The following is an 18,380-nucleotide window of genomic DNA, read 5'->3' as shown; positions in this document are numbered from 1 at the left end:
AAGAGAACCAACCGGTGAATGAACATATTGTCTCAAAGGGCCACAGGTAGACAAGCAAAAAGAAATACGTTGATGTGACTAAAACTCACTTCACTGTCAGTTTGCATCAAACTAAAAGCCCTTAAAACAGTTCAATTAGTAAAATTATTAAACAGGGAATTTATAGTGGTACTTACTAAAGATAGGCTAATGACTCTTCCGGTGCAGAGAGAGTAGTAGACACTAGACAGCGTGAGTGCTGTGTGTTCATGTGTATCTGTGTGTGAGGTGGGGGGGGGGTGGGTGTAACCCAATAGGCTTGAGTGACAATACAGAGAGAGGGGGGTGGAGGGGGGTCCAACAACACAGCCTATTCACTGGGAAGGGGAGAGGGATGCACTTAAAACATGCACGCACGCGCACACACACACGCACACACAAAGGCTTTGCCGCCAGTTGAACCTCTCTCTTTCACTACCACTTGCCTTCTGCTTTTTAGCCATTTGTTAAGGCAGAAACATGCAAAACAAAAACAAGCTGAACAAGAACTTCTTTTGATGTTATTAGACCTATGTCACCTAAATAAACATGTGGACATGCTGCGATATCACCAAATCCCAAGGTTCCAACATGAGTCGACACGTTAACACCAACTACGTAGTACTCACCCACTTCTATAACCGACGTTCTCAGCCCCATTTGAACGAATTGTTGGTTTTGAGTCAACCGGCGCAGTTACACCTGAACGTACTACAAATTACCAATGTTACTCCAATCTCACAAACATCAACAAAGATGTGGTTGATTTCCCACCGCCAGCAAGCAATCCACCGCCAATGTCACATGGGTCAACACAGAGAAACTGTGCTAAATTGTATCTCTTATGTGACCAGCATCAAGGACTAGCGCATCTGTCTGCCCGGTTAAAAGGTTGAACGCAGAGGGAGATTATTCCATAGCGCTGCTCGTGCGTTCATCCCAGACTGAAACAGATTTGAAGAAAGCTTCGGCCTGGTGTTTTTGTGCTGTCTGTGGTCTACCTCCCCATCAATCCATCCATCCCTGACTAGACCAGACCAGACCAGCCTGCCACTGAATGTGTCATATTATGGTCCAGCTGTAATTCTGCCTGATCTCTAATCCCGTTATTCCTGCACAGCACCCTACTGATAGTTAATGGGATCACACAGAGCCACAGTCACAATACACGCGCACGCACGCACACACGCACACACGCACGCACACACACAATATCCTTTGTGTGCACACAAACTTACACAGAGACACACACATACAGTAGGCACATACAAACACAAAATAACCTTTGTCTGCACGTTGACAGAGTACACTGTCATACAAGCATTACACACACACGAGCGCGCGCGCGCATGTGTGAGCGCACATACACACGCACATACACACACACTCGCGCACACACATGCACACGCACACGCACACGCACACGCACACGCACACAAACACACACATGCACACACGCATGGATACAAACAAACAGACACAGAGTCCGTCTGGCCATTACCCCCAGCACAAACAAGAGCAGATAAACTAAGCTAGACGGTTTTAAGATCCAAGCTTCGTTTCACTGCTTAGAGAAAATAAAACTCAGCCTGGTATAATGTGTCACATAGCACTGTGTGGAGACAGCTACTGTTAAGCTCCCTTAAAACAACATGACAAATAGAACCTATATACTGTCTGACTATTGTATCTCAGACCATCAACCACTGAAACTGGGGATGGGATGATAATCGTTATTATTGTTTATCGTGATGAAAAAAAACGCTCACAATAAATGTATCGCAAGATTTTAGTTTGTCTGTTTGCCTGTCCAGGGCTAATCTGTCAGACCGCTGTACAGATCAGGGCAAAATGCATTGTGCAAACTGCCAGTAGACCAAGCAAGTACCTCCGCACATTTTATAATGGAAATCAATGGGGGTCGGATCAGGCTGAAATTGTGTCATATGATATAGATATGTCATAGATGACCGAAGACGTGCCACCTGGTGTCAAAAAAAAAAGTGGAGCCAATTCTATTGAAACCGGTGCGAGCTGACTTACTGTGACCTTTGTCACATAAAGGTTTCAACAAATCTAAAGAAGAACTATCACATGTTGTTTCCTCATCTTTTACTTCTCGATGTGTGCATTATATTCTTTCTCTAGGCAGGCCTATCTAAAGAGCAGAGTCAGCGAGAGCACGGACTGGAGACTGAGCGTGCGAGTGGTGACAATGACCGTATATGACCGCTCCTTCTTCCCAGAGCCTTGTTGGAACACATTAAAATCCTCACTGTAAATGTTTCAATTTGTAATGGTGAGCATTGTGATATTGATACTTTTACTTAAGTAAAAAATGCGAGTACTTTTTCCACCACTGACGATGAGAGTGTTCAAGTGTACCCAATAGACCGGGTATTAAAAAAAGATATTAAGATATTAACAACATTTGACGATTTTACAGTGTATCCAGGTCCAATCAATCAATCAAACTTTATTTATAGAGCACATTTTCACACAACCTTAGTTGACCAAAGTGCTGCACAGGTAAAAAAAAACACATAGCATGTATCCATATAGAAGACACGGACATAGAGCGAGTATATTTACACCTATGTACAGAGGGTAGGAAACGTTAGATAGGAGGTTGTGTTAGAGCACTGACTGTTTGAAAGTCTCCTACCTGCTGCAGAGCTGTCGTGTTTTTTGCTGGGCGGCTTGGTTTCCTGTTTGAAGGAGTTCTCATCGTCCGCATCTCCGTCCCCCCACCAGGACGGCTGACCGTAGAGGGGCGTCCCACGGTGCATCGCTGCTATGTCCGCTAACACACACACGCACACACACAGAACACACATTTTTTTAAATATTGACAAATACATTACATGTAATTCGTGTTTGCACTGTCTTTACTGGTACCATCCACACAAACTGGCCATTCTAACAATGTATAATTATTATACTATACAAACTGTATAGGTGTGTGTGTGTGTGTGTGTGTGTGTGTGTGTGTGCTTTTCAGTTCATTCCCAATTCTGGGAGCTCTGCTCTGGTTGCCTTTAGCTGCACCACTGACCTATTTACAGGACGTTAGCCTAATACAGGACGGACACACACACACACACACACACACACACACACACACACACACACACACACACACACACACACACACACACACACACACACACACACACACACACACACACACACACACACACACACACACACACACACACACACACACACACACTCTCCCTCTGTCTTTCACCCTTTTTGCCTTGACTCAAATGGATTTGTTTCGCACGCAGAATGAATTCCATAAAATCCCAGGCAGGAAGGATATATTACTCACCAGCTGCACACTTTGCCACATATTTCATTTTGAATGCCCTTACAGTGCAACGTGAGTCCAGTCATTTTGACGCAGATAATGATACATGTACTGCTTCCTAACTATAGAAGGGAGGCCTATATATAAAGTTGCAAAATGGATGTATTTAGTGTGAGGTGTTAGAGGATGTGGTTAGTCCTGGCTTTACAGTAGCAACGCTAAAGGATTATTACAGTAGAACCATGGGCAGGCTGTCATTATACTTGTGAGTGGCAGTGGTATATGGGGCTCTATATCATACTCTGTGTGTGTGTGTGTGTGTGTGTGTGTGTGTGTGTGTGTGTGTGTGTGTGTGTGTGTGTGTGTGTGTGTGTGTGTGTGTGTGTGTGTGTGTGTGTGTGTGTGTGTGTGTGTGTGTGTGTGTGTGTGTGTGTGTGCGCGTGCGTGTGTCTGTGTCTGTGTCCTTACACGCGCGTATGTCCTTGCGCACGTGTGCCCTTGCTTTAAAAGCAAAGTAGCATGGTGGCATATGGATTTAATGCCATGCAGTGGGTGGGCAGTCTGGGCACTGTGACCCTAATAAAAGCGCTCTGGGCTAAGCTGCACAAACACAGACACACCCCATGCGACCCTGTCTCAACATCTGGAGCTTAGACCAGACCCCCTGCTAGGATCCCTTGCCCTAGTTTAGATTGTAACCTTCCAATCACTGAATACTATATAGATCTGGGATAGCAGGTTCATTCTGTGAAATACCAGGCTGGGAGTATACTGTACTGTATATAATGAGCACTGAGCAGTTATTTGCCTGAGTCTCCAGCTAGGGGTTGAACCCCACATCTACCGCCCCCTACTGGGCTGGGGTAGAAGCCCACAAGGATTAATAGTAATGTTTTACGGTCCCGTGTCCAGTCTACTGTATTGACAAGACATGTGTGGATTATGTTTGCACATGTTGTGTTTATATTATGATGCTCTATGTTGAAAATGTTTTAATGAGACAATAGAGGGGATATTACATTGAAATAAAGACAATGAGATGATGCTTCATCTTCTACACAATAAACAATATACAATAAACATACAGTTGGTGTAAAAACACCCGAAACAACTATTGTCATGCTCTCTCACCGGCTGTCTTGTCCTCTCCTTTGAGCATGTCAGGGGTTTTAGCTGGTGGTTCGGCCGGGGAGGCGACACCATCTGTTGTCCTGCCCTCCCCCAACTTCGGGCTGCCACCACCGGGTGTCTTGGGTACTTTGGTGGGGGTCTTGATGGGAGATTTGGTGGTGGTTGTGGTTTCACCATTAGATGGCTTCTTGGTAAGCTGGAGACCGCTGGTGAACTTCTCATGCTGGATGAGAAGGACAGACGGGTGAAGGAGGGAGTGGGGAGAGAGTGAAAGATAGATACAGAGGGAAAGGAAATTATAAAAGGCATGCCCATATTCATAGGTCATTACAAGCATAATCATTATGTGCTATAAACATGTTTATAAAAATAAAAAAAATAATAAAGTTTTATAACCAATTAAAAATCTCCAACAGGATTTATAACAAATGTAACAAAAAGAATGTGAGTGTGAAATTTTATAAATGATTTGAACATTAAGGTTTGTCATGCATAATATATTATTGCGCGCGTGCGTGCGTGTGTGCGTGTGCGTGTGCTTACCTTGAGAGCCTCCTCAGGTACAGTGAGCTCTCCTCTAACCACAGTGAACAGGTTGGTATGTGAGACAGGCAGGTTAAGGAACTACTGGCAACGACAGGAAAACTGATACATGCACATAAACACACAGACGTGAGCGGGCACCCACGCAGGCGCGACTGAAGATCAGCCATCTGAGATCAGCCCTGATCCGTGGGCTCAATGTTGGGGACAAAGCTTCCAAGACTATAGCCTGCCTTCCCACGCAACCTGTGGGGACCGCAAGCAGAGAGCACTGAAGACTGAAAGATTGTGAGCTCAGGACTAGCCGAAAGGTAAACTTAATTTACAGTATGCTATTTTTATATATTATGGACATGGCAAGGCAAAATGTGTATAGCTCATTTCATTCACTCAAGGCAATTCAAAGTGCTTTACTATAAATAAAGCATAACATTTAATTGAAAGAGAGTATGAATAGAGAAATCAAAGAAGAATAGAGAATAGAGAAATCAAATTGCACAAAAAGAATAAAGGCCAAAGTGTAAAATGTAATAAAAGGCAGGGGAGAACATAAAGGGTTTTAGATTGGATTTAGTCAGAGTTGGCACAAGTCTCGAGATCCTCTGGAATTTTATTCTAACTCACCATGCTTTATTTTAACTGGAGGCCACTGGAGGCAAGTGCAGAGATTTCAGAACGTAAATAATTTGAAAGGGACGTCGACAACGAGCACATACTGTATTTAAAAATAAATCCTGGATTTAGACCTTGTTACAACTCTAGAAGCTACTTGCTCTAAATGAGCCGAGGCTGTCTGGGGAGAGACGTAAAAGAAGACCATTAAAGTAGTCTGACCTGCTGGTAACTCTGCGCTTTATTGACCACACGTCCATATTGGTGCACCAAGTCTATATCGGTTATTGTGTGTAGCCTGGCTGGGTGTGCTGCTTGCTATGCATTTAAATCAAAGTGCTCTATAACTTTGCACCGCTGAGACAGCTCTCTCTCTCTCTCTCTTTCTCTCTCTCTCTCTGCTGGCATTATCGCCGGCATTGTGTGTGACTGAGCCCAGATACAATTTGGAAACACCTGCCGATCAATTAACCCTGGTACTGCTCCCATGAGTGAGTCACTCCCACTACTCCACCCACAGCAGTGTTAATTGAGTGAGAATAATGCTAATGTACACTTTACATTTTTGAAATGTGAAGATTGGGCTTCCTCACTCCCTTCATAAGCCAATGGGCAATGCACGTGTACAATTTGAGATCGATTAGTCAACCCACTGAGGAGAAAAGGTCAGAAGGACAGTTTTATTCAATAGTAGGAGGATAGGAGGAGGGTAGGAGTATTTGAATTTACCTGGTGTCTCTGTTCCAAATGAGTCCCTGATGAGATAGCTACAGTTAACTTGGTAACACTAGAACCTATAAGTTGATAGCTTTTAGGTGGTAGAGGTCTACTTTTCAGAGTCCAAACCAGATGAAAGGATATCATATCCAAACCTCAGCTTGTCCTCCAGTTTGAGAGTGATGTACATCTGCTCCTGGATGCGGACATCATTTACAAAGGTCTGCACAAGGAGATACAAACACACACAATGCTAATTATTCATCAGCAACATCAATTCTCCACCAGAAATGTGACATTGGTCTATCCTGTAAACAGGGGACATTCTATGATTCTAAGAAGGTTGTGCGGAAAAAAAAAATGGCATCTGAAATTAAAACATTGAATATTTGTTGTTGAGTATTTTACTTTCATTTGGATGTACAGTAGTAAGCAGCTATATCAAGGTACAAACTAGTCTCTCAAGACAGATGTGTTATCTCCCACAATATTCACATGCTTTGTAGAAGGGATAGGCTGGCTTAAAGTAGATGAAAACATAACATGAAAAATGAATAATAATGAAATAATGAAAAGTCTTAACTAGCATTCTTTCTCCAACTGAAATCAACTGAAGTGACTTTAATTACAGCAATGTAAACCAAGATTTCACCAGGATTATTCGATTAATCAAAAAAGTAATCAAAAGAATAATAGCTATGAAAATAAACGATAGTTACAGCCCTACTGAAAACCATAGTAACTGTCGTGTATATGAGCAACCTGTATATTGTTTACCCATTAAAACCGGGAAAGCATCGGTGTCATTTTAGATTTTACCGTTGGCTATTCAGACAAAATAGTAAAAAAAACTCCTGCCAACTCATCTGCCAGTAGACTTGGGCTGGAGCTGGAGTCAAAATTAAGCCAGATGAACAATTAAAGGGAGCCTCCGCACACTCAAAACTGCCGATTTAGTTTTTTTGTATATACCGTAGATAGCAAGCTTTCGGTCATAGACCCTCTACAGGCATAGTGTTGTTGGCTACTCAAAAATAGCAGATCTACGAGCTTGCACATCTGCTATTTTTGACCAATTTAGGAAAATCTTGAAAGTGTGTGAAGAACTACTGATTTAGACGGCATTTGTAGAATTGGCCTCAGGTCTTAATGGGTTAACTTATAAACAATAGGCCTACATGACAAATGAGTGACTAATCAGCCTGGAGTTAACTGGAAAATGCCATGCTGTCAGTTGAGCACTGACTGGCCTGTAGATGGCCAGTAGAGTCAGCTGATGCCCACGTCGTCTCTAGGGGAAGGTGTCAGGTGGTCTGTGCAGCCGAGGACACTGACCTGACAGTGACAGAGCACCATCCTTACCTCTCCATGCCTTCTCTCTCATCGCCCACACTTCTGACTGTCAAACACACTCTCACTCTCTCTCTCTGTCTGTTTCTCCCTCCCCCCCCCCCCCCCCTCTCTCTCTCTCCCTCTCTCTCTCTGTCTGTCTCTCTCTCCTGCTCTCCTCCTTCAACCCGTGCAGCATGACCACAGATCATGTTTCATTAGGCCGGCAGCAGAAATTCAATCACACCTAAGGTTGCTGTGGTCGTAAAAACAACTTTCCCCTTCCCCTTTGCTTAAATGAAATCACAACCGTGCAGCCCCCTCCAGACAAAAAAAGTGGACCTTTCAGTGCTTGCAAGGCTAGTGAAGTCGTTTCACACACTGGCATGTCACACCTCACATCCACTGATCCGGCGAGAGAGAGAGAGAGAGAGAGAGCATCCTGTCAGTACGGCTGCTGTCACCACTGACCACCACAGAAGAAGGAATTCGAGCCAATTAGTTATGACTTGGCAGGAAGTGGCTCTGACCCTTGGCTTCCTGTCCGATGCCAGGAGAGGATACGGGATATAATGTGTAAGCTAGGCTAGCGGGCTATGACTGAGCGCTGAGGCTGCTGCTGAAAAGCATGACTCACGCCACGTGGCTTCAAAAAATGCGATATCTGCATCCTGTTGAAAAATTCTCTCAATCCAGTGGTGGAAAGTAACTAAGTACATGTACTCAAGTATTGTACATTCGAGGTATCTTTACTTTACTGGAGTATTTCCAATTTTCAATATTTTTACTTCTACTCCACTACATCTCAGAGGCAAATATTGTACTTTTACTCCACTGCAATCATTTGAAAACTTTACTAGTTACTTTGTAGATTTTGATTATTATTACAAAACATACATTAACCACTTTAGCCTTATACATACTTCGGCTATTTGAAAGCAGACCTACAACACGTCGCATCGAAAGATTTCTATACATACATTATTGAACTTGTGAAATGAGCCATTCTGCATAATGAGTACTTTTACTTTTGGTACTTTAAGTATATTTTGATGCCAATACTTTTGTACTTTTACTCAAGTTGATTTTAAACACCGGACTTTTAAAGGCAGAGATGGATATATACTGTAGGGCAGGGTTTCTCAACCTTAGGGTACACATACAGTAGTCAGAAGAAAAAAAAGTTGTTGGACAACAGCTTTTCACATTATGTGTGTCATTGGTTGTACACGGACCATGTGATTATGTGTGTTTATGTGTATGTGTGTGCACGTGTGTCGAATTCCCCTGTCACTGTAACCACTTCCCCAGGCTACCATTGTAAAGAATACACGTGTATTCTTTAGTTCATTTGGACAAATAAGAAAACATAAAGCTGGATAGTGAGCCACTGACGTGCCATCAGCAGATTCTCGGAACGGATGACTCAGACCATGCGTTGGAGAGCCACCTCAACATAGCTATAAAAGCTAAATAAAGAGACCATTCCAGTCAAGACAGGGTTTTGTCTTTCTGCTCACTATTGTTCATTTAACTCTAACTAAAAAATAACCATTCCAGTATTTCTAAGTGCACAATTTAACACGCTTAAAAGTAAAATCTGCTCCAGAGCCTTATTATACTACGATACGATAATACTTTAATACTGTAAAGATCACAAGGCTAAAAGCAACACTGGTCAAATATTGGTCATAAATAAACACATAATACTGGCCAAGTTGCTGTATAGCCTACATGTAGCTATTGTAGGTTTGTGTATCCTTTGTCAAAAGGTTAACTTTGCCCATTTCTATCTGAATCCTATCACGAAAAAACACGTTTTATGTAGGCAGGTGGTGTCTTCCATAGCCTTTGAGAGCGACAGAACGCATTAGGGAGTGCTATGTCATTACTTCACATGTCCTCACAATAGAACAACAAGAATCAGGCTGGAGTGACTTAATTGTTATAGCGTAATCCAACAAAGGACGACCAATTCATTTGATATCATGCCATGACGTACCGAGACGCAAACTGGTTTTGCGCTTAATTTACTGTGGCAAATTAATTGGATCTGGATTCCAGTTGACCCAGACCCTGATACAGATCTTCATTAACCTATTGACAGGTTGCCAAGTAAAAGTTAACCTCTAACCCCGATTTGCATTACCTCATCCCTCACTACTGTGAACCTGCTCTCTCTCTCTCTCTCTCTCTCTCTGCATCTCTCTTTTAACAAAATGTCCTTCTTCAAATTCCTTTTCTTTCATGGTTCCTCTGTGTCCTTTCCATTCTTTCACCATCCTGTTATCTTTTCTCCCATAAGCTCTTGCCATCTTCCCTCTCTTATCATCCATTACTCACCCCGTTAAGGCTGCCCAGGTCTTTGACTTTGTGTTCATCGCTGCCGACCTCGTAGTTGATGACGGCATGCTGCTTATCCACACTGCGAGACTGCAAAAGAAAACACACAGTCAGACTCACTCAGCATTTCAATGTGGAGGTCTGCCCATGAAAAGGTTATTGTCGTCTGATTAGCACAATATACTGTCCTCTGGAAATGAATGCCTACTACGTGTCCCCTATATTTATTTCAATCTGTGTCCATGTTGCTTTGTCCTGCTCTTCCTCTCTGTCTCTTTACTGTATAAATGTGCTCAACTGGTTTCCTACACAGTAACGTCCTTGACGTTAATTACCACTCATTGGGTCCGTACGGATCCAATTAGTTAGTTCAGTTAGTGCACTCTCAGAGATAAATAACACAAGGATTTTACTGTGTACTGGAACACAGGATTTAGCATTAAGCTGCACATAGATGGTCTTTGCCCATAACCCTGTCTGAACATCTGACAGTATCGGCACCAACCCCAGACTTATAGAGAATGGGAATTGGGGCTGGACTGAATCCACAGTGCAATATGTGGAATTTCTGGCTGTGGACTATATGTCCTTGTAGAACAGCAACTGTTTCAGACACTAGATTAAAACACATTGGAGGGCAGAGTGTGACATTGGCACCAATTGTGTTATGTTAAACCTTCGTAGTGGTATTAATATCCAATGTCTGGAATGCATACTTAATCGTAACCTGCAATGTCAGTGGACCACCTGCATGCAGCACATGTTGCAATGTGATATCATCTTACAGCATACCAGAATTTGAATTTCAATTAGTGCCCTGAGACAATGAATAGTCACACTTTTGTATACTTGTGCATGTGTAGACACTAACCTGCACTAACATGCACACACAGACAAACAACTTCCAGCTCCAAGCGTTAGCAGGTAAAACATTTTGAGTCAGTGTGATGTTTAGTGTTATTTTTAGAGTGTGTGATGTGAGTGATGTTTATATGCTGTATTGTATACACATATATACAGCACGTGATTGTATTATGCATATATACAGCAGATTTACAGTGACAAATTAAAAACAAACATAACGTGTTTAAGTGAGGTATTTGGACACCACAAGCTGCCAGAACAGCTTCAATGCTGCTTGGCATAGATGAACAAGTCTCTGGAACTGTACTGGAAAGAACACCATTCTAACAAAAGACTCATAACTCATTTGGAGTTTTGATGACAGTAGTAGAGAGGCTGTCAAACATGTTGGTCTAAATGCCAGTCCACACCAATGCAACTCCTTGCAACTGCAACTCAGTTACTACTTGCAACCATTATCCCCAAATGGCACCGGTCTGCAGATCCTCTCACTTTAGGGGTCAATCATTCAGGCCTGTGCCGTTCTCTTGGTGTACTCACACCAAGCATGCACTCACCCACTTCTGGAGAATATGGGGCAGGATGACTCATCTGCTTACGTTTTTTCCAGCACTGAACTCTCAAATGTTCATTTGTCTTTGTAATGAGGAGTTTATGCATTGCAACCCTAATTATCAACATCCCTTTCTATGTATGTAGTTGTTGACAGTCTGCTTTTACTGACACAGTCCTGCATTGAGATACTCAGTCACCTGAGGAAGAGTTGCTCTTCTGTCTTTCCTCACATATCACACTAATGCGCAGGCATCACAGTGACTGAATGTGATTTCTAACCCTATTTACAGATGTCTTTCCCAAAGATGGCACCAAAATCAAGATCAACTTGGTCTGCCCAGCATTTTTACACATGCTACAGAGCATGATAGGATGTTAATGCTGTATCATGTGTATGTGCGTGTGTGTGTGTGTGTGTGTGTGTGTGTGTGTGTGTGTGTGTGTGTGTGTGTGTGTGTGTGTGTGTGTGTGTGTGTGTGTGTGTGTGTGTGTGTGTACACACACAGTATATACTGTATATATCTATCTATGTCTATATCTATATGTATTATGCCCACATGTATATATAATATATATATATTAAAGACACAAGACATGTGTGTACAGTATATATACACAAAGCTCACACAAACGCACCCATCCACACACACACACACACACACACACACACACACACACACACACACACACACACACACACACACACACACACACACACACACACACACACACACACACACACACACACAGAGAGAGAGACAAGCGTGCGCACGCGCGTGCAAACACACACGCAAACACACACACAAACACAAAAGGAAGGCGAACGCCGGGAAAAGACAGACTCAGGCTCTAAGTATTGATTTTCCATACTCTCTCCAGATATAAGCCCATCAGCTATTTAGAGGACAAGATGAATTGTTACAAACAAAGACCCATCGACCTTGTAGAAGAATGAAACATCAAGGTCACAGGGGGAGACATGACAAGCTGTGAATTCCAGCTAAGACACATAATTAGAAATTTACATATTTAAGCAGATATTATATCAAGGTAGAATAATTGTGTCGCTTTTGGGCACCTCTGTTTCCAAATGTCTGACTCTGTAGGCATGACCATAGCCATGTTGCCAGTTGCAGCTAACATAAAGATTACGGTTATGTCAAAGGAATTCTTTAGTGACTGATTTGTCAACAATGAATGTTTTTGACCAGAAAGAGAAGCAGTTCTTTGGTTAAATTAATGTATTTAGTAATAAAGCAGTGCAATAAATATACTGCTTTGTCCCTTTGGTAAACACATGGCCAGCCCTTAAAGTGACAAATCACAGACCCATCAATAACAAAAAAACAACAAAGAGGAATTAGTGATGAATGAGAAATGTGGACATATCATAGTGGTTAACCACATGAACGCTAGTGTCCCTATTCTGGGGTGAACATCTGGCAAAAACAGCAGATCTAAAAGCTCACAACGCATGAGCTTGTAGGTCGGCTATTGTTGGCGAAGATATTTAGTAATAGGCCCCAGGGAGATTCTGGTCAAAGGAGTATACAGGGTTTAAGTGGCTAAAGGAGTAGTACGCCCAAAAAATGAAAATTGTCTATCAATTACACACCCCATGAAGCCTTGAATTCATGGAGAGTTATTCGTTTTTGTCGCATTCCTGAGCCAATTATTTGATGACTGGGTCATCGGTCAATAGGAGACTCAGTAGGAGACTCCGCCGGTCATCAAATTATTGGCTTAGGAATGCGACAAAAACAAAAAAATCTCGCATGAATTCGATGCTTTATGGGGTAAGTCATTTTTTGGGTGAACTACTCCTTTAGGCCACTAATATCCACACGTACGTCTGCTGATATAGAATTCAGATCCCACCAGTCTTCTTCTTTCCTGTGTCTCCCACAATCTCCCTCTTGGCTTTCCAACTATCTGACTAAACAAAAAGCTAAAATACAAAGAGTGCTGGAGTTCCCACTGGTCTTAACTGAGTTTCTCAGAGTGCCATCTCAGCAGAAAGTGGGAATCCCCCCTAGGCCTAACCTATTGCACATGGCTGACAGGAGACTGCCCATTTCAGCTGGACAGAGACACATTTAGCTGCTTGTTCCTGGGAGCCAACCGTCTCCCAAATTAGTTTAGTGGGAGTACGAAGGCCATATCAAACAGGAGAGAATCAGATTAATAAGAGATGTAACATGGAGCACCACCGCTTCCACAGCTTAGACCAGACTGACCTGACTTGGTGTTGCATAAACAGTGGTGGAAAGTAACTAAGTACATTTACTTAAGCACTGTACTTAAGCACAATTTTGAGTTTTTTGTACTTTACTTGAGTATTTCCAATTCCCAATACATTTACTTCTACTCCACTACATCTCGGATCCAAATATTGTACTTTTACTCCACCACATTTATTTGAAAGCTTTAGTTACTAGTTACTTTGTAGATTTTGATTATTATCACAAAACATACATTAACCACTTCAGCCCTATATACATTTGAAAATAGCCAATCTACAAGCTCACAATGCGTCGCGATGCGACGCATTGTGAGCTTGTAGATCTGCTATTTTCAAAAGATGTTTATACATTTGAAAACTTGAAATAGAACATTCTGCCTAAGGAGTACTTTTACTTTAGGTACTTTAAGTACATTTTGATGCCAATACTTTTGAACTTTTCCTCAAGTACATTTTGAATTACGGACTTTTACAGAGTATTTCTATATTGCAGTATTGATACTTTTACTGAAGTGAAATACAGCTCTGAAAAATAAATCATAATATAGAGGATGTAGTTTCTAAATACATTAGCTATAGTTTGATAATATAATAGTTATAGTTTCCTATTGGAAAACGGTGGACTTGAATATGTTTGGCTCAAGGCAAGTTGAAGTGTCAGTAGAAGTAAAAGTGTCTGATAATGTCCGAACTGAAACTAAGCCACAGGAGGGAGAGAGAAAGAGAGATTCATCATGAGGTCACACACACACACACACACACACACACACACACACACACACACACACACACACACACACACACACACACACACACACACACACACACACACACACACACACACACACACACACACACACACAAGGATTCAATGAGACAGAGGATATGATGCAGAGAGACATGGAGAGGAAGACCACCTAATCTATTATATACCACATCTCAACCAGTCTCTCTGATTCAGCCTGACAACATGGACACATCACTGTGTCCATATAACTTCCCAAGAATACAGCATTTCATGTTTTAACCACGACTTCTTCAGCACCAAGTATTCAAAACTGTGATTGCATAATTTGTAAACAGCAGCATTGTTCAAAACTGTCGGTTGGAGTGTGACTTGGCAAAAACAAGCTGCCTGCTTGGTCTATGAAAATAACACCACAATTGTAGAAATCAGGAGGCCAACGGTTTGTACTGTAGTGTTGCCTCTCAGCCAGAAAGTAATGGGTTTTTGAATCCCACTGGGGACCAAGTGGGGCCTTTAAGCCTTTCAGGAGTTTGAATGTTCTCCTTGCGGTCATGTCGGTTACCTCGCACATCAAGAGACAAGCATGTTGGGGACATACTCCTGCCACTGTCCTTGACCAAAGGCACTAGCCTTAAAGCTGGAGCAGACTGACTCACTGTACAAAGTATGGCTGGCTGCCCAGTGCCCACTGCTCCTAAAGCGGGCCATATTGAACATATAAGTTTCAACGTTGAGAACCAGCAAATATGTCTAAAACACCATGGCCAGTATATTCAATAAGACACACCACGTATATCTTTTTGTTCCACGGCCACTCAAATGCCAGGTAGGGCTAAAGTAGCTCCCAGGAACAAACAATAGAGCTATGATAGTGCATTTTATAGAGAAATTGCTCTAAAACAACCCAGTAACCACACAATTCACCATACAATACTCCCAGTTACACTTAGTGGAAAAGTAGCTGAGAAAAATGGACTGAAAAGGGATGACATGTTTTGAAATGAGTAATTTTTGCACATTTCATAGTCCTTAAAATCAGCGTGATGGATCATGTGAGGATATGGACCCGCAAGATGGCACTAGTTCTTTACCTCTTTCCTCAGAAGTATTGATCTGGAGCCACAGACAAACAGTTTAACGGTACAACAGTTAATCGAACTAATCAATTTAATCAATTATAAAATATTATGGATTTTAACAAAATAATAGTAAAAAAAAAAAAAATTGTAATAAAAAATCTATGACCTGGGGCACAACTGGCTTGGGTCTGAATTCAGCCTGAGGTACTTTGCTTCATGTCATGCACTCTCTATGTCCTGTCTCTCTACTCACTGTCATTGTCACTGTCAATAAAGCAGAAAATGCAGATTTTCGGGGCTGCAATCATGATGTAAAAAAAACATATGACATCGGACAACTAGAAAGACCTGGAGACCTGCACCCACCACACCAGCAGAATACATCATTCTGCTCCACAATGCTCCAAAGGTTTGACTTCATACTGAGTATACTAGGCCGTACGGAGTACCAGAGTTAGTACCGGTGTCGCGGCCGATCTACATGCTCACAATGGATTGAATAGACCTGATATTTTCGGTGCGCAACACCGACATTAAGCATTAGTTATAATGGGTTACATACAGAGAGAGATTGTGGGTATGTGTATATGTCCTTAACAATACTATGCAATTATAAATCAATACATTTACCCAAAAATAATCTATAATTGAATTTAGTTTTTGATATTCTGTGCTGTATGTTATGTGATATTTTGATATATTTTCTTCTATTCTCTGGCTTTGTGTGTATGTCTCTGTGTGTTTGTTGCATTTGTGAACCCCATGGAACAAGCAGCGCATAGCAGTGAGCCATGTGATGCGACCATGGCCAGATCAACTGTCACATGGGTGACACTCTCCAGCTAGACAAAGTGTCTGCTACTTTAGTGCACACACGCACACACACACACACACCCACGCGGCCCATTAGAGAAAGTGTTTGTAAAGTAAAAACAGATCCTGGAACCAAGCATGCCTGATTTAGTTGTCCTTTGAAGCCTATGCTGTTCTGTTAATGTAATAAAGTATGTTTAGTGAATGTAGGAGAGTGAGAGAAATGTGATTTAGTTTCGAGTCTGCTGATGAACTAATATGTAAAAATCTGCAGGCCAACAAGTAACAACCTAACAAGATTAGCATCCAATACAGTACGGTTGCTGTGTACATGTGTGCTCGTGATCAGGTAAATGTTGGATATGTACACACACCTAAACATGTATAAATGAATGAATGAATGAATGCATGCATGCAAACATACATACATACATACATACTGTACACACACACACACACACACACACACACACACACACACACACACACACACACACACACACACACACACACACACACACACACACACACACACACACACACACACACACACACACACACACACACACACACACAATGGTCTTTGCTCAGAACCAGATAGAGACTGATGATCGGCTGTGGCAACCCCAATGGGAATTAGCCGAAATAAGAAGAAGTACTGCTTTTGATCAGTTATGTTAAAACTCCAAATATGCCATAGAGGCTATGCGTGTGACATCATCGTACCCGGAAGTTATGCAGAAACGCCTACTGAGTGGCAAAAAAATACTTTCTGGCCTTGACAGCCCATACATCCAAACAGAAAAGTCCTATCTGATTGTATTAAACAACGTTAAACTCACCAACATGGCAGCTGTACGGAAAGCTCAAATTACCGTATCCTCTTTCTATCTGCAAAGTTTTTGTTTCCACCGTAGACATTGTTATTTTTTCTGTCAATAAATTCCGTGCAGGTGATTCTTTTTCTAAGTGTCAGAGTTTGGAAGCGCTCGTTTTCAATATCGCAACTTCCTGCTGCCTCCTGCATTATGTACCATTTAGAAACAGGTGGTACTCAGGACCGTCGAGTGATTTCCAACGAGCGCTTCAAAACTCCAATACTCCATGCTGCTCAATGTTTTGCCACTCAGTCTAGATGAGGGGGGCGTGTACGCATGTGCATACTCTCTATGGGCATATCGGTTGGATCGGCAATTCTAGACAACTGCCGATCAGACCACGCTGAGCACCGCACTCAAGAGTTTGAAGTCGATCGATCGGGTGGTTCTCAAGAAGCGCGAACTACAGATACACTCACACACACATTCTGAGATTCTGCACATTTATAATAGGATTAGCATACTCTACCATTACAGATTTGTCAAAATAACATTTACACTAAAAAGATTACAAAGTGTAGCTTTAATATCAGCCAAAAGATATGTTTTGTGTCCAAAACATTTGCAACAGGATATCATGCTAACTGCACAAGTCACAGGTTTCAAAAAGGGCATAATATTAAGCTAGTTTTCTTGTTTGAAGTTTTAAGCTGTACAATTTAAAAGATTGTTTGACTAGACTAGACTGTAGATGCCCTACAGCACATACTCCAGACATGCAGAAATAAACAGTTACTGTATGTCTGTCATAGCTAAATAAAATGATTTACAATTTATAACGCTCTACATGGTGATGTTATCTGTTGTCTTCGACTGAAATGCTAGTGTTCTGAATGTCTTCTTTACAATAATATAAAACAGGCACTTGGCAAGCAATAGAACACAGTAAATCTGTGCATGTATTGACAGAAAGTAGCAGCCCCAGCCCCTACAAACTGTTCTGAGAAGATCTGGTATCTGGCCCACTTTCTATAAATAGTACTATATCTGAGGCATTCACACGCACGCGCACGCACACACACTCTCTCAAAGTCATCCACGCGCGCACGCACGCACGCGCACACACACACACACACACACACACACACACACACACACACACACACACACACACACACACACACACACACACACACACACACACACACACACACACACACACACACACACACACACACACACACACACACACACA

General features: G+C 42.0%; 1 protein-coding gene across 7 annotated transcripts in view; it reads right to left on the bottom strand.

Annotated features, from left to right (window-relative positions):
* Positions 1 to 18,380, bottom strand: part of cep170aa (centrosomal protein 170Aa) — a 63,074-nt gene that overhangs the window by 31,695 nt on the left and 12,999 nt on the right. For all 7 annotated transcript variants that reach the window (XM_084077291.1, XM_084077294.1, XM_084077292.1 and 4 more), the window contains exons 4-8: positions 10,007 to 10,096; positions 6,479 to 6,557; positions 5,006 to 5,064; positions 4,463 to 4,685; positions 2,684 to 2,821 (exon numbers count right to left, since the gene is read on the bottom strand). In XM_084077291.1, coding sequence (XP_083933417.1) covers positions 2,684 to 2,821; positions 4,463 to 4,685; positions 5,006 to 5,064; positions 6,479 to 6,557; positions 10,007 to 10,096 — 589 coding nt within the window. The remainder of the gene's footprint in view (positions 1 to 2,683; positions 2,822 to 4,462; positions 4,686 to 5,005; positions 5,065 to 6,478; positions 6,558 to 10,006; positions 10,097 to 18,380) is intronic.

This window comes from Gymnoscopelus microlampas (genome assembly GCF_963454915.1).
Source record: "Gymnoscopelus microlampas genome assembly, chromosome: 13".
NCBI classification, from domain to species: domain Eukaryota; kingdom Metazoa; phylum Chordata; class Actinopteri; order Myctophiformes; family Myctophidae; genus Gymnoscopelus; species Gymnoscopelus microlampas.
This window is presented reverse-complemented; position numbering and strand designations above follow the sequence as displayed.